The sequence below is a fragment of the Lepidochelys kempii genome, chromosome 1, assembly GCF_965140265.1.
Source record: "Lepidochelys kempii isolate rLepKem1 chromosome 1, rLepKem1.hap2, whole genome shotgun sequence".
NCBI classification, from domain to species: domain Eukaryota; kingdom Metazoa; phylum Chordata; order Testudines; family Cheloniidae; genus Lepidochelys; species Lepidochelys kempii.
Genome location: NC_133256.1, coordinates 98,476,947 through 98,502,832, shown reverse-complemented (window position 1 = coordinate 98,502,832; position 25,886 = coordinate 98,476,947). Strand labels below are relative to the sequence as shown.

At 42.4% G+C, this 25,886-nt stretch overlaps 1 protein-coding gene across 22 annotated transcripts in view; it reads left to right on the top strand.

Moving 5' to 3' along the window:
- Positions 1–25,886, top strand: part of DOCK9 (dedicator of cytokinesis 9) — a 336,209-nt gene that overhangs the window by 59,690 nt on the left and 250,633 nt on the right. For 4 of the 22 annotated variants that reach the window (XM_073348502.1, XM_073348466.1, XM_073348405.1 and 1 more), the window contains exon 1: positions 16,738–16,996. The exons of 16 other annotated variants lie outside the window; for them this stretch is intronic. In XM_073348502.1, coding sequence (XP_073204603.1) covers positions 16,880–16,996 — 117 coding nt within the window. In that variant the 5' untranslated portion in view covers positions 16,738–16,879. Of the gene's footprint in view, positions 1–16,737; positions 16,997–25,886 lie in introns of those variants that run through there. 2 more of the 22 variants (XM_073348521.1, XM_073348441.1) reach the window with 1 other exon arrangement.

Below are 25,886 nucleotides of genomic sequence, written 5' to 3'. Positions count from 1 at the left end.
CCCCAGTCTGTCCCCCAGCAGATGGCAATGGAATGGTGAGAGGGACAGCAGCCCAGATGTGGAAAAAACAGTAGACCGTAAAGAGCCTCTTGGCCCTTCTATGTATATTTCTCTGCCTTGGCCTCCATTTTTTAAGGCTAGACACTTCCTCAGTGTGCACCAGTCAAAATATATCTTGGTATCCAGTGATGAGCTGCCAAAATCTTAATAACGGGTTTCCTCCTTTCCCCATGTGAGGGTCGTTGCCCACCCCTGCCCCTGGGACTCCTGCCCCATCCAACCCCCCCCTCGTTCCTTGATGCCGCCCCCCCCGGACCTCTGCCCCATTCAGCTCCCTCCCCTGTCCCCTGACTGCCCCCAGAACCGGGCAGGAGGGTCTCATGGGCCACCGTAGTGGGTGCCCACCCCTAAGAGCCAGAGGCATCTGCTGGCAGGGCGAGGTAGGGCGTCCCGGAGATGCTTACCTGGGGCAACTCCCAGGAAGCATCCAGCAGGTCCTTCTGGCTCCTTAGGGTCGGGGAGTGCAGCTATGGGGGGAGTGCCTGCTCATGACCGTTCATACTTTAGGAACTCCTCAGTTTCTCTGATAGTCTGAAGCATCTGTACTTGCCCTTACGATACAAGAATCTTTTTTTTTTCTCTTTTCTTTTCAGTATAGCCACCACTTTTCTTTCCTGCCTGAAGCCAGAAGGGACTTCCTGTGTATGAATCATAGACTCATAGAATATCAGGGTAGGAAGGGACCTCAGGAGGTCATCTAGTCCAATCCCCAGCTAAATCATCCCAGCCAGGGCTTTGTCAAGCCTGACCTTAAAAACTTCTAAGGAAGGAGATTCCACCACCTCCCTAGGTAACGCATTCCAGTGTTTCACCACCCTCGTAGGGAAAAAGTTTTTCCTAATATCCAACCTAAACCTTCCCCACTGCAACTTGAGACCATTACTCCTCGTTCTGTCATCAGCTACCACTGAGAACAGTCTAGATCCATCCTCTTTGGAACCCCCTTTCAGGTAGTTGAAAGCACCTATCAAATCCCCCCCCTCATTTTTCTCTTCTGCAGACTAAACAGCCTCTCCTCATAAGTCATGTGTTCCAGACCCCTAATCATTTTTGTTGCCCTCTGCTGGACATTTTCCAATTTTTCCATGTCCTTCTTGTAGTGTGGGGCCCAAAACTGGACACAGTACTCCAGATGAGGCCTCACCAATGTCGAATAGAGGGGAACGATCAGGTCCCTCGATCTGCTGGCAGTGCCCCTACTTATACATCCCAAAATGCCATTGGTCTTCTTGGCAACAAGGGCACACTGTTGACTCATCCAGCTTCTCATCCACTAACCCCTAGGTCCTTTTCTGCAGAACTGCTGGCGAGCCATTCGGTCCCTAGTCTGTAGCGGTGCATTGGATTCGTCCGTCCTAAGTGCAGGACTCTGCACTTGTCCTTGTTGAACCTCATGAGATTTCTTTTGGCCCAATCCTCCAATTTGTCTAGGGCCCTCTGTATCCTATCCCTACCCTCCAGCATATCTACCTCTCCTCCCAGTTTAGTGTCATCTGCAAACTAGCTGAGGGTGCAATCTACACCATCCTCCAGATCATTTATGAAGATATTGAACAAAACTGGCCCCAGGACCGACCCTTGGGGCACTCCGCTAGATACCGGCTGCCAACTAGACATGGAGCCATTGATCACTACCCGTTGAGCCCGACAATCTAGCCAACTTTCTATCCACCTTATAGTCCATTCATCTAGCCCATACTTCTTTAACTTGCTGGCAAGAATACTGTGGGAGACCATATCAAAAGCTTTGCTAAAGTCAAGGAACAATACGTCCATTGCTTTCCCTTCATCCACAGAACCAGGTATCTCGTCATAGAAGGCAATTAGATTAGTCAGGTATGACTTCCCCTTGGCGAATCCATGCTGACTGTTCCTGATCACTTTCCTCTCCTCTAAGTGCTTCAGAATTGATTCCTTGAGGACCTGCTCCATAATGCATGGAAAAAAAGCATCACTCGCTCCCTCTCCAATACTTCCTCTGAAACTCTCCTATTAACTGCTCCCATTCACTGCTTTTGACTAAAAAACCATGGTGAATATTTCTATTAAAATTTTCCCATATAGAAGGAATCAGTGAGGGAATCAGTGTACCCATAACCCACCTTGTAATTTTGAAGTAGTTCCCCATTTTGTTCTACCAGAGTGGCTCTCAACATCAGTCTTGACTTAGAGTATTTCATCCAAACCTGTATGGTTCCTTTGCATTGAGTGCTTCCATGTTCAAACCAGGCTCACATTTCCAGTTACAGAAGGTATGTTTCTGAGTGACTTAAGTCTTACACCATTCTACATTCTAATTTTAGGGGTTGTGGCTTGATAGTGATGGTGGAATAATATAGTGTATGCTCCTAGAATTCCAGTCTTTGTGTGTGGAATTTTGAGTTTTTAAATGAGTTAAAAACAAAATGAGTCCTTTAAGAAATGTTGCACCCTGTCAGACATTTTTGTCCCTAATGGTTTTAATAACGGAATAATGCAGATTCTTCCAACTTCCCACTGTGTATCAATAGCTACACTCTACGTAAGGTTGTGTTAGAGATCTGTTTAACAAGAGCTTTAAATTCTTTATTTTGTAAAAATCTCATTGAATGGGAAAAAAAACCCTACGCTGTTTGAATTTTTCATGGCTGTTTGATGAAAAATTAACTGATACAGAAAATCTTTAATTAAAAAAAAATAATAAAAAAATCAACCCCTCTGACAGTTTTTCCACTGGATTGTCTCCTTCCTTTGTACTCCTTTTGTGATGAATCTAAAATACTCTGGGACCTGTCCTTTGTCCACATGCTCGCTGCTCATGCAATATATACTAGAATATCAGTTATACATAGGGAGTGTTTGTCTGTATAGCATATTATAACTTGTTAGTTATAACTAAGGCTACGTTTTAGTCAATGGTATTTTTAGTAAGTCATGGACGGTAAACAAAAATTCACAGCCCGTGAGTTGTCCATGACTTTTACTATATACCCCTGTCTAAAACTTGAGGGGTAGGGGGCGCTGCAGGTGTTGGGGGGGCGGGAGAGGAGAGACGGGTCGTGGCCCAGAATTTCCGCTGGTGTGTGTGTGGGGGAATCAACTTGAGGGTGGTCCTGGAAGGAGTGCCAATTGAGAGCCCTTGACCCTTGGTATCTCTAATATTGGATGTCTCCGACCTCGGCTGGGGAGTGTATGTCTGCGAGCTACAGACCCAAGGACCGTGGTCTCCAGAGGAGCTAATATCATAAACATCAGGGAACTCAGAGCAATCAGCCTAGCCTGCAAAGTCTTCCTGACACATCTTTCTGGTTGAGTGATATGGATAGTCATGGACAACATGGCCCCAATATTCTACATCAACAGGGGAATCTGCTTGTCTGCTCTCTGTCAGGAAGTGTTCCAGTTGTGGGACTTTTGCATCCAGGATGACATCTACGTCGATGCATTGTATCTCCCTGGCATCTGGAATGTGCTGGCAGTTTGCCTCAGCAGGTCTTTCTTCTCTCACTGGGAATGGTCCCTCCACCCGGAGGGCGTCCAGGTACTCTTCCAAAGGTGGGGAATTCCCTGAGTATGCCACCGGGCCGAAGAGGAAGTGCCAGGAGTTCTGCTCCCTCCAGAGCCTAGGTAGGGATTCCCTTCCTTCTTTGCTTTATAAGAATCAGTAACGAGTCCTCTGCCTCCAGTAGCCGTAATTCTGTGTTCTGGACTCAGATGTTTTTCCTTTGCCCATATTCCCTGAGGGTCAGGAGAGCTTTTCACTGTGGCTGTGTCTACACCAGTGGTGGGCAACCTGTGCCCACGTGCTGCAGGTTGCCCACCACTGGTCTACATTATAGTTTATGCTGGCATAATTGACGCTCGGGGGTATGAATAAGCGACCCTGAGCGACATAAATTACACCGGCATAAGCGCTCATGTGCACAGTGCTATGTCAGCGGGGGAGCTTTTCCCACTGGCATTGTTTCTGCCGCTTGCAGAGGTGGTTTTTTATGTTGATGGGAGAGCTCTCTTCCATCGGCATAAGGCGTCTTCACTACATGAGTTGCAGCAGCGCAGCTGTAGCGCTGTACGTGTAGACATGACCTACGTGGCACTGAGTGGCTTAATTATGTGGACGTTAAAACACAGGGAGAATTTCTGGCCCCTTTAGGCCTCTCAAATCTGTAATGGGAGATTTGAGATTATGAAGTCCCTCAGATTCTTCCCTCATTGATTTGCATCTGAGAGAGAACCTGTCTCCTTTGAGTCAGCATTTTGTTTGAATGGTGAGCAAATGGGAAAAAGAACAAATGTGTGTTCACTGGAAATGTGTCCTAGCTCTCTTTCCCTTGGCAATCTCTTAAATTTGTAGGAAGTGTGTGAGTACTTGAATGAGAGATTTGGATAACAGGATAGGAAAGAACACATCATCTGTTGATCTTCATTGAAATGTTATCCTGAAAGGAAGAAAAATATTTCAGTGATTAACAATACTTGGGAAAGTCCCTTTTTAATGTGACCTGATACAAAATGACCATTTTCACTTAAGTGCAAATAAATCCATTACCTCAAAAGCTGGGCTTGTGGAAATGCTGCATAGCTTGGAGCCAGTAATAAAAATTAGTGTGAAAGACTTCATAAACTTTTAAAGAAATTAAAAGGACTGTTTTATTGATCACTTGGCCACTTTGGATCCCAAGAGATTTTATAAACAGAATATTACCATTATCCCTTGAAATCATTATTGGACAGCTGTGATTGTTTAACATTGCATAATAACCAATTATACACCATCTTGAAAAATCAAGGTGAATGGTAAGCTCTTCCACGTCAATATGGGAAGTTAAGCATCTATTCTGCAGAATTTAAACTTGTGCCTTTTAAAATATATATTTTTTTAGCTTTTTATGGTTGTGGAGATACTCTTCCAAATGTGAACTGAATGTAAATTGATGCAATGTTGTCCCTGACTGAGACTATAGATAACCAATGCATGTCTCCTTGGTAAATCTATAAGCAGGTTTACTGGTAGGCACTGGATTTATTCTCTAGGTAGAATATGAGAATGGGGAAATGGTAGAGTAACAGAGACTTCTCAATATCTGCTCACAACAGTAAGGAGTCTGGCCAAGGGAAGATGGTCGTTGGTGTGGATGTTCGGGGTGGTGGTGGGAGGAACAGGACAAACCCTCTCCATGCTTGAAATATTCAGTAGTCTCTGGAGGGAGAAAAAAGACAAAGCTCCTCACAGATTTTAATGAACATGAAGTATTGTCACTCTGCTTAGTGCTGTACTAGTATAGGATACAAAGAAATACTGTCCCTATCCCAAGGAACTTTCATTATACAAGTCCTTTTGGGGGAAAAATATTAGTTTGTTTAAAAGTTGGGAAGGGTAAATTGAGATGAATGCCCAGGGAAAAACAAGGTCCACAGGTTGGGGGCCACTGTAACAAAAATACAGTTGTCTGCTCAGCCAAAGAACAAAGTTCACGGCAACTTTCAGTGTAACCATTGCCTGTACTCTCGAGGGCTTTAAGAATTAGCATGATCAGATTAAACTCTGACACTTCATATGTAGTAGAAGAGGAGAACATGGAGCATCCATAATTAATTGCTGTTACTTATCTCAATGGGCAGATGTAGTGCTGAGTGACTGAGACAGGTTTCTTTTTGCACTAATCCTGTCATACAACTGTCTCATGATCCATGGATTTCTAATCTCGTCACCTGACAAGGCACATCCAGCTCCCTTAAAGGGCCAGTCTCACATGCTCCTCGTCCTCCCTCTTCCCCCTCCTCCCCCCCCCCCCAAAAAAAAAAAAAAAAAGACTTAGGCATCCCCAGGCAGGCTCTATCTGGTTCACTGCTTCTTGCTCCAGAAAGTCTACTTTTCTGGCACCATTCCTCCAGCTCTTCTTTTAGCTGGCTGGTCTCAAAGTAGCTGGTCGCTTTCCTGATGTATGTCCTGAAGTTAGTGTATCTGGACGTGAAGTCCTTCCAGCATAGATATGTGAATTCTAATCCTTGCTTTACTTCAACTAATTCATCACTTTCTTGCAGGGCCTTCTGCCTAGCTTGCTTTGAAGCATCAATTTCCTCTTAATGCTTATTGGCCAAGGAGTTTAGGCCCTCATAGCCATCCCTTTCAGTGCTGTATTGGTAAGTCTGGAAGCAGTAAGAAGCACTCTCTTGACTACAGCGTCTGGTGCTTTGTTTGTGCTGATCTCAAATGCTTCTGTGTCCAATCTTACAGTACATTTCAATAGTTTTCACTGGGCAGGTTCCTTTGCTACGTGGTATTCTCTGCCCATGCTTACAACTGTGCTTCTTCCTTGATGCTTGTGGTTAATCTCAACCAGTGTAGAGCCTCTCCACATCCACCTTCTGTTTCAATTGCCCCTTCATGTCCCTTGTCAGGGGAAGGATCTGTATCTTATGCTCTCATGCTTTTGCTTCAGCATGGTCCCACTCTTCTGCATACTAAGCAGAGAGATTCTTCTCTGCTCTTTTCTGCTCCAGTTCCTTTGTCTTACTTATAGATAGGTCCCTACTAAATTTATGGTTCACTTCGGTAAATTTCTTGGTTTCAGATATTTAAATCTGAAATTTCATGTGTTGTAACCATGGAGGTCCTGACCCGAAAGGGAGTTGTGAAGGAATCACAAGGCTACTGTTAGGGGGTGGTGCTGCTACCCCTACTTCTGCGCTGCTGCTGGTGGTGGTGCTGCCTTCAGAGCTGGGCGGCCGGAGAACAGCGGCTGCTGGCCGGGAGCCCAGCTCCGAAGGCAGTGCTGCTGCCATCAACAACACAGAAGTGAGTATGGTATGGTATTGCCACTGTTACTTCTGCGCCTTTGGCAGAGGTGGGTCTCACCCGGCCCCGGGAGCAGCTCGTGCAGGAGAAGAGGAAGTCCCATCCCTCCACAGGCTGGCTGGCACTAGTAGCTGGAACCTGGTGCATGGTAGGAGCCCACAGCCGGGGCACCTCCCTAGCTTTTGGGGTTTAAATCGGCCGTGGTCTGCCTGTGGGGGTGACCACAGCATCCCATGACCATAGAGCCTTGGCCTGTCGCTAATGTCACCCACTCATAAGGCCAGCCCTGCTCCCCCTCAAAAAGCGACAACCCTTCTCCCCATATCATGCCACCCTCACTTCTGTGCTGTTGCTCGCAATGGTGCTGTCTTCAGAGCTGGGTGCCCTGCCAGCAGCCACCACTATCTCACCCACCCAGCTCTGAAGGCAGCGCAGAAGTAAGGGTGGCAATACCGCAGCCTCCCTACAACAGTCAGATTTCACGGTGGAGACTAGGTTTCAGTGTGTGAAGCATTTTTCACGGCCATGAATTTGGTAGGACCCTACTTATAGGTCGATGACTTTGTCATTTTCAAAGTTCAGTCATGAAGCTAATGGCTCTGGCTTCAGCTGTGGCTGTACCTGTAGCTCACTCTTTCACTGGGCCCCTTTTCTCAAATCAAGTTTCTGTGCCTGCATTTCAGTTTCAGCACAGAGTTTAGCTGGCTCCTTCTCCAGCAACAAGCACTGCTACTTCTCATTTTTCCACTCTTAAAAGTATCACCTCATGTTATCTTGCACCACTGTCATAACCTGTGATCTCGTAACTTTCTTTCAAATCTGGGCATGCAGATTATAGAGCTGGATGATGACTCTATCCTAGCTCTTGTTAGCTATGCTGATATGGCTCATTAGCTCCTTTAAGACTATCACAGCCAGGGAGTGCTACTTTATTTCCAAGTCTAGCTTACTGCCAGTGGGCTATTTTTGTTTTCAGCTCCAGCAGTCTATTAGGTTCATGAACAGTTAACAGGATAATCCAGTACTGAAGACTGCTTGTGAGCATGTCTGCACTAGCCTATGTATATGGACCTGCTGAAGTCTCCTTACTTCCTGGGGAATTATTTTCCTTTTGTCTTCAGGGTTTTCCTACAGCTACGAACATCAGCTGTCCTAGGGTGACTCATTTCCTCAAAGTTGTAGTTCTTAAAAAAGTAGACCCTTAAGTTCCCCACCGGAAACACTCTGTTCATTCTGCTGCCTGCCTTTCAGCATTTGTACTTCCTAAGAGCAAGCTTCCAGGTCTGCAGTTGCCTGGCAAACCACCTAAGTGTGTCCCCTTTCTGGTCCCACTTGAGTTCCCCTGCCTCACTACCAGACCACCCTAGTACTAACACCTCTGTCATTCTAACTTTCTTTGTCCAGGTTTCTCACAAGTAGACTATCAATATATCCTTCCTGTGCCTAGGGGAATCATTGCTTGGTCATGAACAGGATGTGCTCTAGGAACTACTGATTCCTCTCTAGTTCCTGTTGCTGACAGGGGTGGGCTTCCTGCTAGTGCTGTTTAGCAGTGAGTTGTACTGTCTGTCCCTGCTGCTGTGCCACTAGCTGATGGCTCTGCAGCAGACAAATGAGGGCAGCCTGGGTCTGTCCTGGGTCTGTCCTGGTCTACTGTTGCAGAGCCACAAACTGTAGCTGCTGCTGCTCTTCTGCTCTGACTTGCTGCTGCTGTTCCAACAGGAGATGTAATACTTCTGCCGTAGTCCCTCTTGCACGGGGAGAGACTCTGAGCTCCACCATTCAGGGTGGATAAAAATCCATGATTTAAAAAAAAATAAAATAAAAAACTTGGATTTCTTTAATTTTAAAAAGGGTTATTTAAAATATGTATTTAAAATTGAAATTGACAACCTACGTTAAGGCCTAAACTAATTATGTCTATTAAAATGATTTAAATTAAAGAAGTATATGTATTGCTTAATATTTTGCTTCCAAGTTTTAAAGAGAATCAAACCACTGAACAGGTGGATGTCATTAGCTGGGCACCTGGAACCAAAGTTAGTTCAAGTGCTGAACCAGCTTTTGACAGTAGTAGCCTCTTCTGCAGATGCACAGAGACTATTTTCTTCATTTCAGTTGATTTTACTAGTTCAGCTCAGTTACTAGCTCATTCAAAGTTAAGAAGCCAACTGGAAGTTGCAGAAGTAGGAAACCTTGTTATCCTTTTCCAGTTTATATTTATAAACTAGGTCTGAGAGGATGTGATCTATTATTTCTAAAATCTTGACTATCATGGTGACCAGAAAACATCAGTTAAGTTCACTAACTACAGATACTTCCTTTGTTTAAGATAGCAACATAAGAATGGCTATGCGGGGCCCAGTATCTTGTCTTCCGTTAGTGGCCAGTGCCAGATGCTTCAGAGGAAGTAAACGGAACAGGGCAATTTCTTGAGTGTTCCATCACGTCATCCAGTCTGAGATTCTGGCAGTCAGAGGTTTAGGGACAACCAGAGCTTGGGGTTGTGTCCCTGACCATCTTGGCTAATGTCCATTAATGGACATCTCCTCCATGAATTTACCTAATTTTTTTTTAAATCTAATTATTCTTTTGGCTTCATAACATTCCCTGGCAATGAGTTCCACAGGTTGACTGTGTTGTATGAGAACGTACTTCCTTACGTTGTTTTAAATCTGCTGCCTGTTCATTTCATTGGGTGACCCCGGTTTATGTGTTATGTGAAGGGGTAAATAACAATTAATTCATGATTTTTATAGACCTCTGTGGTATCTCCTCTCAGTCTGATCTTTTCCAAGATGAACAGCCCCAGTCTTTTTAATCTCTCCTGAGATGACATAGTCCATACTTTTAATAATTTTTGTTGCCCTTCTCTGTATTGTTTCCAATTATAATATATCTTTTTAGAAATGGGGCAACCAGAACTGCATGCAATATTCAAGCTGTGGGAGTACAATGGATTTATACAGTGGTATTATTTTCTGTTTTATCTATCCCTTTCCTACAGATTCGTAACATTGTTAGCATTTTTGACTGCCTCCTGCACTATTCACGATGATTTCCAGATCTCTTTCTTGAGTGGTAACAGCTCCTTTAGATGCCATAATTTTGTATGTATAGTTGGGATTATGTTTCTCAAGGTGCATTACTTGGCATTTATCAACATTGCATTTCATCTGCCATTTTCTTGCTCAGTCACCCTGTTTTGGGAGATCCCTTTGTAATTCTTCAGTCAGCTTTGGAATTAACTTTCTGGAGTAATTATGGATCATCTGCAGACTTTGCCACCTCACTGTAAACCCCTTTTTCCAGATCATTTATGAATGTTACAGTGCTGTTTCCAGTACAGAGCCTTAGGAGACCCTGCTGTTTACTTCTCTTCATGTGAACGGGGACTATATATTCCAATCCTTCATTTCCTATATTTTAACCAGTTACTGATCCATGAGAGTACATATTCAAATTGGAAATAAGGCACATTTTTAATAGTGAGGGGTATTAACCACTGGAACCCTCCTAATCTGTGACAAGGTAAGTACTGGATTCTTCGTCTCTTGAAGTCTGGATGTAAAACACAAGTTATAGGGTTCAATACAGGGGTAACGGTGTAATTCTGTGGTCTGTGTTGTACCTGAGGTCAGACTCTAGTTAATGGTCCTTTCTGGCCTTAATATCATCAAAGAGAGTGACTCAAAATCCTGCCAATTTATGCCCATTGTAGCAATGGTTTCTTCTTCGAGTAATGGTCCCTATATGTACTCCATTATGGCTATGCATGCATTCCATGTGCCCGAGATGCTAAATGTTTGGATTTGTTGGATGGGAAGTTGTTGATTTTAACCAGCCTGAAGTTCCGGATAGCCAAGTGCTAATGTCTAAATACAGTTTCATTAACAATTCCAAGCTTGTGGAATTCACAAACTCCTACAGTAGCACAGTTCCAGGCTTTGATTTGAAGAAGGTAAACTGAAAGCTAGGTCATTCTTACAAGCCCTGGTTGTTACAGCAGACACAGCCTCCCATTTGATAGTGACAGCTGTTGTTGTGCATCCAGTGTCATGGTTTCATTCCTCAGGATTCCTCAGGGAGGTTCAATCCACAGTGGAGCATTTGCCATTTGAAGGGTCTTATCTGTTCAATGAGAGGATAGATGAATCAGTGCATTCATTAAAGGACCCAAGGGCAATACTTTGCTCATCGGGGATCTGCACCCTAGCACTGAGGAGAAGATAACACAGATCTCAGTCATACAGGCCTCAACCAGCACCTCATCCCTTCTACCCAAAGGGGTATGAACTGCCACAGAAGAGATAGAAACAGTAGTGGAGCAAACATAATGTTCCTCCTTCCTGGGACCTTTTTGCATCGCATGAGAACAGAAAATGCTAAATCTACTGCTCCAGGGGGGTGCAAGGAGAAGACTCCAGAGGAGTTGACCGTAAGCTACCATTGTGATGCATCTGTGAAAAAGACAATTGTGATCCTAGGATGTATCAATTGAGGCATTTCTAGTAGAGATAGAGAAGTATTACTGCCATTGTACAAGACATTGGCAAGATCTCATTTGGAATACTGTGTACAGCTCTGATAACCCTTATTCAAGAAAGATGAATTCAAACTGGAACTGGTGCAGAGAAGAGCTACTAGGATGATCTGGGGAATGAAGGGCCTATCTGATGAGGACTGGTAGAGTTTGGCTTGTTTAGTCCAGCAAAAAGAAGACTGAGAGAGGATATGATTGCTACCTATAAACACATTGGGGAGAGGTGTTAAATACCAAGGAGGGTGAGCTGTTTAAGCTCAAGGACAATATTGGCACAAGAACAAATGGGTGTAAACTGGCCATAAACAAATTCAAGCTGGAAATTAAAGGTTTCTAACCATCAAAGGGTGAGGTTCTGGATCAGCTCCCAGTAGGAGTTGTGGGAGTAAACAACTAAATTAGTTTTGAGAGAGAGCTGCATAAATTTATCTGTTTGATTATATAATGGGGTTGCTTGTGATAAGGGACAGGACTCAGCAGCCTTGGGGCTCAACTTGCTTATGTTCCTAAACGCTCGTGCTTCAGGGTTACAGCCAGCCACCTGGAGGCATCCGGAAAGAAATTTTAGCCCCCTAGTGTGTAGCCTGATTTAGGGTGTGCTAATCATATTAATTTAATTTCTGTAATTTCTAATTTAATTTTATTTAATAATATTAATTAGTATGGGTTTAGGCTCCCCAGTCTGTTTGATCAGAAGATAAAAGTTCTTGTCCCGAATCAGGCTCCACAGAATTTACAAAGGACCCTCGGGGGTATGACAGGAAGCTCACACTTAGATGTAGCCTTAAAGACTTTTCTTTAAATCAGTAATAGTAAATAAATGGTAAAATACCCAGAGTTACAAAGTTACAGTTGCATTACTGCTATTCAAAAGATACATATGATGATTTAGTATTATATACAACAAAGCTTTAATATACTCACACCCTTCCTGATAACCTGGTGGTAAAAGACACAGGACCAGCCTTGCAGTTCAGGTTTCTCAATTCTTGAGTGAGGGATGCAGTGCTTAGAAGAAACTAATGCTAAGAGCTATTAAAGCGAACTTAGGGTTTACTTGACTAACTTGAACTTAAAATCAAAACCTAATAAACTAAGAATAAAACTTAGGGAAACGAAGCTTAGTCTAGTTCCCCGTGAAACTTAGTTTAAGAACACAAGAATAGCCTACCAATAGTAGTAGTCATAGTAGATAGATAGAATAGATAAAATAAAATAGAAAGAGTGAGTGAAAGTAAGAAAGATAGAGTAAATGAGAATGGAGTAGTCTAGCGAGGTGGCTCACCTCTTTTATAGGGCACAAGTGCCGGAAATCCTTCCTCCTATGCCCAAATTTCATTCCTCACCCACAGAATGTTAGGGTATGCTTACTCCACAGGCTAGTACAAGGGTCTCAAACACACAGCCGGCGGGGTTCTTTCGTGCAGCCCACCAAGCTCCCCGCACGCACGCCCCTCCCCCGCCCCTTTGCCTACCGCGAGCCCTGTGCCACTCCCTGAAGCGTCCAGAACCATGTCCCTGCGACCCCAGGGGGCAGAGGTCTCCATGTGTTGCACTCGCTTCCAGACATCACCCCTCATAGCTCCATTGGCTGGGAACAGGAAACTGCAGCCAATGGGTGCTTCAGGGGAGGTACCTGGAGGAGCAGCAAGAGCAGAAGACGGAGCCCTGTGCCCCCCTCCCCCAGGGACACGATTCCGGCTGCTTCCTGGAGCGGCGCGGAGCCAGGGCAGGCAGGCAGCGAGCGCGTACCCTGAACTCCTCTTGCACCCCAACTCCCTGCCGGTCCCTTGCCACATCCCACACTCCTCCTGCACCAACTCCCTGCCCGGAGCTCCTGCCACACCCCTCACCCCTCCTACACCCCCTGGGAGCGGGGAAGGGGTGGGAAGAGGCGGGGCAGGGGCAGGGCCCCGTGGAAGGGGTGGAGTAGGGGCAGGGGTGGGGGCAGCAAGAGGGGGGTGTCAGTGATGCGGCCCTCAGGCCAATGCAGTAGTCCTCATGTGGCCCTCGTGGATCTAGACTGTTCTCAGTGGTAGCTGATGACAGAACAAGGAGTAATGGTCTCAAGTTGCAGTGGGGGAGGTTTAGGTTGGATATTAGGAAAAACTTTTTCCCTAGGAGGGTGGTGAAACACTGGAATGCGTTACCTAGGAAGGTGGTGGAATCTCCTTCCTTTGAGGTTTTTAAGGTCAGGCTTGACAAAACCCTGTCTGGGATGATTTAGTTGGGGATTGGTCCTGCTTTGAGCAGGGGGTTGGACTAGATGACCTCCTGAGGTCCCTTCCAACCCTGATATTCTATGATTCTGTGATTTGAGTTTGAGACCCCTGGGCTAGTATGTTTGTGCGTATTGATGACTTATATATGCACATAAGTTTCCTTGTGGTGTGCCTGTTAAGTCTGTGGGTACGAAATTGAAAAACTCCCTGTGCTATTCTTCATGGTCTTTTGATCTAGATGAAAGGTCTTAGACATATGTGTGGGTGCTTATCTATTTAGGTAACAAGATATAGGTCAACTTTACTTTCTGGGTAAAAGATCTTAATATAGATATGCTAACTTTGTCTTAGCTTAACATAAGGGTTTTTGGCCTGTACATCCCTTGCATTACAGCCAAACTTAGGTATATAGATTTATATTAAAAATTATTACAATACATCAAATACTTAAACTATATATAAATAATATACATGCAAGCAAGCAAGTTAGTCCTATAGGCTACAAGTGTGTTCTGATTTTTATTTATTTATTTTAAATCTTCTTCTGAAGATTCAGGGATGACTATGGGTGGAGGTGGGACTTTGGACAGAGAGGGCTAGTGCTCTGAAGTGGCACCGAGCATTCTCTTTCAGGTGTTGTGCTGGCTGGTTATTGTTTATATGCTCAGCATCTAACTGATCACCATATGTGAGATTGGGAAACCATTTTCTTTCAGGTCAGATTGGCTGTGACCTTGGGTTTTTTTCATCTTCCTCTACAGTGTGTGGGTATAGGACACTTGCCAGGATTATGTGGGTATACAACTTCCTTGCAATTGAAGAGCCTTGCACTTTATTGTACCATGGTCCTGCCTAGTCTCTGCTAGTGATACATAATGGTCTAGTCTCCTGTGGACTGTAATATTTTGGTCTAGTTTCAGTTGTTGGGTTTAGTGTAGAGGTGCTGGGTGGTGTTAGTGGCCTGTGATATACAGGAGGTCTGACTTAGATGATCTAGTGGTCCCGGCTGGCCTTAAACTATAATTTCAAGAGATGCCCTTCTGGTTCACTGGTCAGGTCAAATGATATATGCCTTTCTCCCCATTGCCCTCTTATTTTGGGTTCTGAGAAAGATCAAGCAGGATGGCGTAGTGGTCATTCTGATTGCTTCCAGATGGCCCAGACATTTCTGGTTCCCAAGCCGCCTCCAGTTGTCAACACACTGATACTTCAGCTTACAGACCATCCATCCTAGACCGACTGATGAAGGAGAGATGCCGCGTCAAGCATCCCAGTCCAACTTCTCTCCATCTGAAAGCATGATTTTTGGATGGGCATTGAACCTAGAGGCCGCATATTCAGAAATGGTTCAGACTGTCCTTAACAATAGTAGAAAGGAGTCCATGAGGAAGTGTTTCACAGCTCAGTGGAAAAGTTTTCAGTCTGGTTGTACAATCACTAGATCATCTCAGTTCTAGTGTCTGGTGCCACAGTGGCTTGCCGCAGGCAGGAAGAGCAATTGACGGAAAGTTCATCTGCCCTGGGCTGGAGAATGCCCACTACAGTTGGAATCTTCTAAGAATTTAGCTGACATTTTCAAAGGCTTATAATTTGGCTGACTGGCTGGTTTTTCACAGGAAGCGGGGAGAAGGGGGTGGGGAATGCCCGACACAAAATCAACCCCCTTGCTGAATTTCAAGACACTGCTCCAAACCCTGGAGATGTTAAAGCTTTTCAACTTAATGGTTGACTTTGCTTTTAATATGGGAAAACCACATTTTTCCTTAATCGTTTTTGGAAATGGCCAAACCATTTTTGCAGAAAATGTCCTAAAAAATTGCAGCCTGAGGCAGAAACTATGCTTGGAAAACTTCAGCCAGAATGGCTAAAGTTTGGGAAAGTTTAATAAGCAACTGAAAACTGGAACTTACAATGAAAAGTGTTTAGTATTACAGGTGGAGCTAGTAACCTAAGTTTTCAGTTTTGGTGGTAAAGATGAGAGGAAGAGTGGAGTGCTAAGATGACGATCCTTTTGGAACTGCTTAGAGGAGGGACCTTGGTGTAGAAGAAGACCTAGAGAGAGAAATTTGTATGGATCTGGAATGTGGTGCAGAAGAATGAAGTGAACTTCAGTGTTGAAGGCACAACTGAAATAAAAGGAATTAACTACTCTTCAGCAGAAAGAACATTCACTACATAAAACTGCCATTTCTGTGCTATAGGCAAAATGAGAGTGAGTGAATAATATTGTGTAAAACATGGTTGGAGAGATGAGACTGCCTTTTTCCAGATGCTTCACTGAGAGAGTTGAAAGATGGGGTGGGAGTGCCAGAGTTGAGAAGAAGGTGCTTTATTAAAAGAGGCTTGACAATGATAGATCTCAGAGATTTGGGAAGGTTTCAAAGGAGAAAAGGAGTTGACAGTGGCAGGGAATCAAGGGAAGCAATAGTTTTTTGTAGGGTTGGATGTCTGAAAGGTGATGAAGGAAGAGGAAGAAAACTATCTTTCATTCCCAATTATGATGATGAATTTTGGTAATTAGGCCTGAATTGTGGGATGAGAGTAATGGTATAGAAGGAAGAGAGAGGACTACCAGCACGCTTGGAATTTAAAGCAAAAATAGAAAGCAGGCTTTGCAACCTGATTATCATTTTTGAAGAGTATTTGAGGTTTTATAGAGAGGACATCGTGAAATTAGGAAAACCATCTTAAATCTTGGTTTAAGAAACATTAGAATGAAAAAATGGTATCCGTATTATGTAGAAATGCCCCTGCTGACTGGAATAGCATTGCCTCTAATACTCAATTAGCTGCTGGGCGTTAATGAAAATCTCAAAAGATGGAGCAGAAGAATAATCTGGGAAGAATAATACTTCGAATTCTGCCTTTCTGAAGAGTTCCAAACTGCAGTGAAAGTATGTATTGTAGAACAAAAACATATAATCTTAAATATTTTTCTTAAATACTGTAGGTGTTTATTATTTTGTGAGTATTATGCACAGTTATCATAGTAAGGAACATTCTGTATTGCACCATTTTTGGTGTGTGTTCCAGTGGCATTGAAATGGATCCACCTTTTTTTTCCTGTGGAAGGGTACACCCTTTAGAGGCTGGGCTTCGTTTGTCATGCATTCCCTCATGACAGACTTTGCAAACTGCAGCATAGAAGTTAAACTAGTTGGTACTTTCTGCAGCTTCTGCTTGGAAGAAGCTTTTGTTTTCTCTGAATTGCTGGCATGCTGTTTATTTTGATGCTAAAAACCAGACTTTCTCAGATTTTCTGAGTTCTTGCTAAGAATGCAGGCAAGAGCAAACACTAGAAGTGTTAAAAAAGAGCTTGTTATCGAGTCTCCCCAACAATACAAGGATGCAGCTCCATGTGAAGTAGAAGTGGACAGTCCAGTAGAAGTGCTGGTAAGAATTGTGTAGATAAGAGATATGTTCCCCAACTGTTCTTAGTTCTCATTCTTTCTGGGAAGCTTCTAGGTTGCATCCGATGAAGTGAGCTGTAGCTCGCGAAAGCTTATGCTCAAATAAATTTGTCAGTCTTTAATGTATCACAAGTACTCCTTTTCTTTTTGCGGATACAGACTAACACGGCTGCTACTCTGAAACTAGGTTCCACTAGTGAGTCAGATTTCAACGTTCACTTTTTGCTGCTGCTGATATATGCATTTTCAGATCGGTTCTCTTTGATTCTTTTTAATGAGCACACGAGTATTTGTTTTATATATGCAGCTTTGGTTTCCATGAGACTCCTTTGGCAAAATATTCATTATTTTTGTTTTTGTTTCCTGGCTTATTACTTCCTAACTGTCTTGTATTTAGTTGGTCTAAAGTTGTCATACACCTCTTTAAAGAGGTGCGAACTTAATTTGTGAAATATATAAGCAGTACACTACAGTAAATGTATTTTTAGTTGGCAGTGTGTTCTTAAATTTTAGAGATTTTTCTGAATTGTTCCTTAAATATTGTGTGTGTATATATAAACAGACATCAGGATTTGTCTTAATTAAATTATTTTTGAGATTAGTCTAGTATATTCAGGTATCCTTAGTTTAAGGTTACTTTTCAACCTGTGTAGAATAGAGGATTTTTAAAATCTTACTTGCTAAATGATCCTCAGTGAGGAAAAGTGAATAGTTGGTGTATTTTCTGAGGGAGGAATTTCAGAAAGGAGTTTATTCTGTATTGTTGTGTGGGTTGTGTGCTTCTGCTGGAATTTTTATAATACATAAGAAAGCATAGTATTTTTGCAATTGAGCTGCAAGAAATCTTCCAACACACTTCAGCTAAAACAATTAACCTTTTCAGATATTATTCAAGGGGATTGTTAAGCTAGTAAACAATACATTTATACTTGGTTATTAAAAATGAGTGCTCAACTGAGGTCTTCCATGGGGTACATGAACTCATCTAGATATTCGCCTAGTTTTACAACAGGTTACGTAAAAAGCACCAACAAAGTCAGTATATATTGCTCTATACACTATACACTGAAATGTAAGTACAATATTTATATTCCAATTGATTTTTTTAATAATATGGTAAAAATGAGAAAGCAAGCAATTTTTCAGTAAGTGTGCTTTGACACTTCTGTATTTTTATGTCTGATTTTGTAAGCAAGTAGTTTTTAAGTCAGGTGAAATTTGGGGTATGGAAGACAAATCAGACTCCTGAAAGGGGTAGAGTAGTCTGGAAAGGTTGAGAGCCACTGCTCAATTGGTACTGGCAAATTAGATCCATGATGTGTTAATTGTGTGGCTTATTAGCAAATAATTTTTAAAATGCCTGGCCAAAGTTTTCAAATTTGGGTGACAAAATCCACAATTGGAGAACCTAAATAAGTGGTCTTAATTTCATTTGCTTTCACACCTGTAGGAACTGTGGGTATCAGGGCTGGCTCTAGGCAGCAGCAAGCCAAGCACGTGCTTGGGGAAGCACATTTTCAGGGGTAGCAATTGGGCAATCCTGTGGGTTTTTTTTTTTTTTTTTTTTCCAAAAGGACTGGGATATTTGATCTGGGGGCCTCCCCGCAGGGTGCAAGGAGCTGCCTGCTGGTGCTGGACGGCAGCTGCCCCCCAGCGCCGCAGCTGGGGCTGGGCGAAGCAGCCCGAGCTGCCCAGGGGCTGCGGCAGGGCTGCCAGGAGCAGCAGCAGGCCCATAGAGGGGACCTGTGCCCAGGGCACTGCTGTGTGGGGCCCACATTCAGCTCTCCGGGGCTCCGCTCCCTCTGGGGCTGCCCTGCCCTGGCTCCTCAGCCCCCTGCCGGGGTAGTCCCCCCGGCTCTGCCCTCCCAGGTCCCGGACGGTCCTGGAGGTGGAAGCCCCAGCTGGAGGGACCCTGAGCTGAGGCGCTGCCCGGGAGCCCCACTGCTTACCTGCCGACCCTGCCAGTGCCAGACTGGCTGGAGGCGAGGGGGGAGCGGGCGGAGTCAGCACTGGTGTGGAGGAGCCCAGGGTTGGGGCAACAGGGGGTGCGGGAGGGAGCTCAGGACTGGGGTGGGGGGCAGCCAAACAGTTTTTTGCTTGGGGCGGCAAAATACCTAGAGCCGGCCCTGGTGAGTATTCAACCCCTCTGAAAACAAAGTCACCTAAAAAAAGCAACCTAACTGGTTTAAACACCAAGTTGAAAAACTTTTATTTTTTTTGCCCATGTATAAGAACCTTTCTTGTAATGTCTTTTCATTAGGAGAATTCCATTTTATATATCCTTGGAAGTCTAATCTGTGCCTATAGGTAGTGTCTGCTAGTAAGAAAATATAATGCAAGAGAAGCCCACTTCTCTAAATCATTTTTTTATTCAGGGAAGCCATTATTTAAACTTATTTATGCGGGGTATATTCTAATTTTGGTCCAGATCTTTTATCTTAGCAATGTGAGCTAATGTTTTTGTGTGGCTTTCTTGCCCCCCTTTGGAATGTTTAGCTTCCTTATTTAGAACTGGGTTTTTTGTTTTATTTAGCAAGCTCTCTCTCTCTCTCTCTCTCTCTCTCTCTCTCTCTCTCTCTATATATATATATAGTTAACAAAACAAAAGTGTGCTTCTTTCTGTCAGGATAGCACTCAGCTGGTGCAAGCTGTGTTGATACAGCTATAGTTCACAGGGGATATTATGCTTTTTTTTTCTTTTCCCATGAATGTTTTGGGAGGGTATTAAAACAATGTTTGTGCAGAATAGAACAAAAGACTCAGTTCTAAATAAGGAAGCTAAGACTCGTTTCTCTGAACCTACTCCTGTTTTTCAAGATCCATCTTGAATTGTGAACACCAGAACTGGACACAGTATTTCAACCATGGTCACACCAATGCCTAATATAGAGGTCAAATAATCTCTGTACTACGACTTGATTCCCCTATTTATTCATCCAAGAATCACATGAGCCACCGGTGGTGCACTGGGAGCTCATGTTCAGCTGATCATCCACCAGGACCCCCAGATCTTTTTTAGAGTCACTGCTTTCCCCAATAGTGTCCTCCATCCTGTATGTAATGACCTACATTCTTTGTTCCTAGATATATGCATTTACTTGTATCAGTGGCATGTCCTCCTCATTATTTACCACTCCCCCATTTTTGTGTCATTTGCAACTTCATCAGTGATGATTTTGTTTTCTTCTAGGTCGCTATAAAAATGTTAATTAGAGTAGGGCCAACAGTTGAGCCCTATTGGACTCCACTGGAAACACATCCACCTGATGATGATTCCCTGTTTACAGTTACATTTTGAAGCCTATCAGGCAGCCAGCATTTAATCCAAGTAATGTGTGCCATCTTGATTTCAGCATCCTAGAGTTTAATCTAAATGTAATGTGGCACCAAGTCAAATGCCTTACAGAAGTCTGTTACATCAACAATATTACCTTTTTATCAACCAAACTTGTAATCTCATTTTAAAAAACCCAACAACAAATTAGACAGGTTCTATTTTCCATAAATAGATGTTGATTGTTCCATGTTGATTGGCATTAAGTAGGTCCTATATTAGCTGTTCCATTATCTTGCTCAGGATTGGCATCAGACTGACAGGCCTGTAATAACCCAGGTCATCTCGTTTACCCTTTTAAAATACTGGCACAACATGAGCTTTCTTCCAGTCTTCTGGAACTTCCTCAGTATTCCAGGACTTAATGAAAATCAACATTAATGGTTCAGCAAGCTTCTCAGCCAGCTCTCTTAAAACTCTTGGATGCAAGTTATCTGGATCTGCTGATTTTAAATATGACTTTCTTTAGTAGCTGCTGTTTAATCTCTTCCTGAGATACTAGTGGGATGGAAAGAGTGTTATCATCCTGATGAGACTACAGCATCTGTTTTTGCTAAATACAGAACAGAAATATTTATTGCACACTGCTGCCTTTTTATAATTAATAATAATTCTACCATTTCCATTTAGTAATGGACCAATGCCATTTACAGGAATCTTTTTGTTCCTAATATATTTTAAAAATTCATTACTGTTTTTAACTCTGCTGACCCTACGCTTTTCCTTCTGTCTCTTTGCTTCTCTTACCAGTTTTCTACAAATCCCAGCTTCTGACTTTTATATTCATTACTATCAATTTCCCCTTTCTTTCATTTGTTAAAATTTTAAATATAATATAGATTATAACTGCTTTCACTTCCCTCTAATCCAGGTTAGTTTTTTTTAATTAAACCTTCTTCTTTGATTGTGGCTTATTGGGCATCTAGTAAAATGTTCTTAAATTCCTGGTTTCAGAGTAACAGCCGTGTGCATCTGAAGAAGTGAGCTGTAGCTCACGAAAGCTTATGCTCTAATAAATTGGTTAGTCTCTAAGGTGCCACAAGTCCTCCTTTTCTTTTTTCTTAAATTCCTGGTTATTCACTTTTTTTCTGATGAAATTCTTCCTCCCACCTGATTTAGGTCATAATTGTTTTCAGTTTTGTGAAATTGGTCCTTTTAAAGCACCAAGTGTGTGTGTGTGTGTGTGTGTGTGTACATCTATCTATCTATATGGCTGGTTTGGTCATCATTCTGTTTGCACATTATAAATGTGATCAAGGCATGATGACTTGTACCTAAGTTACAATTAATTTCGAGTTCTGTGATCAGTTTCTTTGTCTGTCAAGACCGGGTCTAATGTAGAATTCCCCTCTGGTTGTGACACTCTTTCAGTTAGGGAATTGTTGTTTATAATATTTAAAAATGCCAAGGATGTTTTAGTACAAGCAGCAAGAGACCTCCAGCATGTGTTACTCAAATTGAACTCCTCCATGATCATGCAGCTTTTTCCTACACTTTATGGAGCTGGTCATCCTGTTCACCAGTGAGATTTGGTGGTCTGTAGCAGACACCAACTAATACCCCATGTTGTGCTTTATCTGTTAGGACATTGATCCATAAGCATTCAAGATCATTTTCTTCTGAGTTCAATTACTCAGAAACACGTAATGGCATTTTTAGCATAGAATGCTACTCTCCTTCTGCTTTTTTTCCACTAGACCTGTCCTAAATAGGTTGTAACAATTGATTTTTAACATTCCAATCTTGTGAATCATCTCACCAGGTTTCAGTAATACCAGCTACATTTTGAATTTGTGCTGATAAATGAACAATTCCAGTTCCTCTTGTTTGTTACCCAGGCTGCTACCACTGGTGTATAGGCAATTAAAGAATTTGTCCTCTTCATGTTGTTTGGTTCCTTTATTAATTTTCTTCTCAACATACTGATTTTGTGCTGGAGTGCTCATGTCTTTTTAATTCTCCCCTTTTGTTATTAGTTTAACGCCCCTCACACACCTATCCCTTCTCTTACCTTCTCCCTAAAGCTGTCCCCAACAGCCATTTTCCTTTCTAAATCCTACCTGGATTCAGGTTGGGTGGTTCCCTATATGGTCTTCAGCAGTGGTACTGATTGCACCATTTTATTCTGGGTGCAGAATTTATTCATATACTCATCTCTCCCCCTCACACACAACTCACGTACACGCAGTCCAATGTCACTGCCCATCCCATGCACACCAAGCAAATATCTGAGGAGGCGCAAACGTATTTTTTATGTTAAATGGCAACAATTGCTGCTGTTTGGATAAGTTGCAATAGCCTGTGAAAGTGCTGGATTCTTCTAAAGAGATGTTGTCTTAGAGTGGCAGAGCTTTTTCTTAGAACAAGGAAAAAGGGAAACAGCAAAATCTAAAACTATAGTAGAAAAATATATATTTAAAATGATAGATTTCTTATTCTATAACTCACTCTGACTTCACTCTTACTTTTTGTACTAAGATCAGTACAGTACCCAGCCAGACTTCTCGGTACAGTTCAGAAGTCTTATGGCCTCTAGTAGAGGAGCTCTGCCCCTTTTAATTCCTCCAGAAATTCTTTTTCCGTGGTCAGTTTTAATTCCCCCAAAGTCCTGAGATCTTTCACTTTCTCAGGGAAAAGACCTCTTATAAGTAGGGCCCTACCAATTCACGGCCATGAAAAATGCGTGTCAGACTGTGAAAACTGGTCTCCCCTGTGAAATGTGGTCTTTTGTGTGCTTTTGCCCTGTGCTACAGATTTCACAGGGGAGACCAGTGTTTCTCAAAGTGGGGTCCTGACCCAAAAGGGAGTTGCAGGGGCGGGGTTGCAAGATTATTTTAGCGGGATTGTGGTATTGCCACCCTTACTTCCGAACTGCCTTCAGATCTAGGCAGCTGGAGAGCGGCAGCTGTTGGCCAGGTGCCCAGTTCAGAAGGCAGTGCCCCGCCAACAGCAGCACAGAAGTAAGGGTGGCAGTACCATAACATGCCACACTTACTTCTGCACTGCTGCCTTCAGAGCTGGGTGGCCAGAGAGTGGCAGCTGCTGACTGAGGGACCAGCTCTGCAGGCAGCAGCACAGAAGTAAGGGTGGCAGTACCCTACCATGCCATCCTTACTTCTGTGTTGATGCTGGCGGCGGCTCTGCCTTCAGAGCTGGGCTCATGGCCAGCAGCCTCTAGCTGCCCAGCCCTGAAGGCAGTGCTGCCGCCAGCAGCTGTGCAGAAGTAAGGGTAGCAGTACTACAGCCCCTCCTACAATAACCTTGTAACCCCCCACAACTCCTTTTATGGTTTAGGACCCCGCAAATTTACAACACTGTGAGATTTCAGATTTAAATAGCTGAAATCATGAAATTTATGATTTTTTTAAATCCTATGACTGTAAAATTGACCAAAATGGACTGATTTTTGACGAGGCCTTACTTATAAGGCCTGGATGAGTTTACAAAAGAATGCTCTGATATGGTGACTCCAATTTTGAAGTGGCATTAGTGTGGGCATTGTTCTTGTGTCCACTAAAAATATCATATCATGTCATACCTTTTGGCTTTTATGCTTAAAAACTAAAGGCATGATACAGCCCATGGGAAAGTATTGGTATGTTTTGGGTATTAATAGTAAATATTGATAGTATCCAAAATCCCCAATCAGGATTGAAAACCCACAGTGCTGGGTGCTGTACAAACACAGGAAAAATTCCCTGCCCTCATAGGCTTACAAATTTAAAAACACAAACAGAAGAAAGGTAGGGGATGTGGATAATACATACAATCAGTACAGTGAATATGGTGGAGAATTTGCATATCGTTAGTTACATGTAGACAATTCAAGTGACTCTTGATTTTGTTTTACATGTTTTGCTTCTTTTAATTATGATCGCTTATTTCCCTAAAAATCTGACCAAAAAACATAGCTCAGATCAAGATACCCAATGTAATGACTGTTCTTTAACATAAAAAAAGAATCAGACTGTGGTATTTCTGGGAGATTGTACGCAGTGCTGTAGCTGTGACAGTCTCAGGATATTAGAGAGAGAGAAGGTGGGTGAGGAAATGTATTTTATTGGGCCAACTTCTGTTAGTGAGAGAGACAAGCTCTCACCTTGTCTTTCTGAGAGATTGTAATTCTTAGAGGCTGTCTCTCTGCCTTGTGTTTCAAAATGCACCTGAGGGATGTAGTAATATCCTTACAATACCCTCTCTTTTAGTATTGATCTGTTAAAGGGATATTGCCCAAGTCCAATCCCCCTGCTTTTAACAGCCTTTACACTGACAAGAGAAGTTGGGATTTAACAGGATATTGTTTTTGTATTTGAAGGGAAGAAGATAAGACGTATTGGAAGCAGAAGTTTATCCACATTCAGATACGTGTGACAGTAGTGCAGGATATCTTAAATCTATTTTATCAAAATGTTTGAGATCTGAGAGGTCACCATTCCCTTGTTAACTGAGCACTGGCAATCTACTAAACATCCATTTGTATTTAATAAAAGCATAATGTTTTGTAATCTGACTGTTCATTCAGAACTGAGTCTAAAAATTCAAACACTGCTTTAGTGCTTTCAGTGTGGACTAGCTCTTAGATAAACAGTATACCTAGGGATTCTGGTTTTTAGTTTAAATTGAAATAAATTGACAAAATAACTCTAACTGGTATTTTTTTCAAAAGTATAATGAAATACTCTTGTATTGCTTCCTGTCCATTCTGTTGATGGTTTACGTCTGGATTGCATATAGCAGTAGTATAGTAAGCACTTCTTTTAGGTATGGTTATGGGAGAATACAGGATGTGATCAATAAATCAAATTATTTTAAAAAGATTTACATTTAAAACTTGTTTGGGGTATTGCTAAGGGAAACCTATTTTTGCTCAAATATACGCAGTATCAAATCAAATCTACAGAAGTTAATGTACAGGAAGTAACAAGGCGCTAAATTAGCCAAAACTAAAAAAAAGTGAATAGCAATAGTAATCAAAATCGTACTTAAGTGTAACCAATTTCTTTTACAACAACATATGCAACTTTTCTTCAGGATTCTTTCTAAAGTTAACTTTTTTTTTTAAACAGAAAACTTATTTCAGGAGCTGTGCACACTCTCCAGGCTTTTATCTTGACAGTGGTACCTTTTGGTCTTACAGCTTCTGTTTTTGGGAGGGAGTGGAGGGTTTGCAACTTGTTGCAGGTTAAATTGAAAACTTTGTTACATTTCTATTTAATTCATTACAAACTAGGAATACAATAATTTCTCAATTTGGAAATTTTGTATCTGATTCTGATAGTTTAGCCTATTTATATGTGTACATATTTAAAGAGGAAAATTTTTCTGAATAATTCTAATAACCAGCCTTCAGTGATAGTTATTTTTAAGTATGGCTGCCTCTTACCTTCCTAACTCCTTCTCCCAATCTCAGATCAACTTTCACACTGAAAATACAGTAGTAAAAGTAAATAAGTGGGTATCGAAAAACTTAGATACCTAACAAGCCACATAAGTATTTCACAATAAATAAACTTTCTTACCACTCTTGAATGCTATTCAG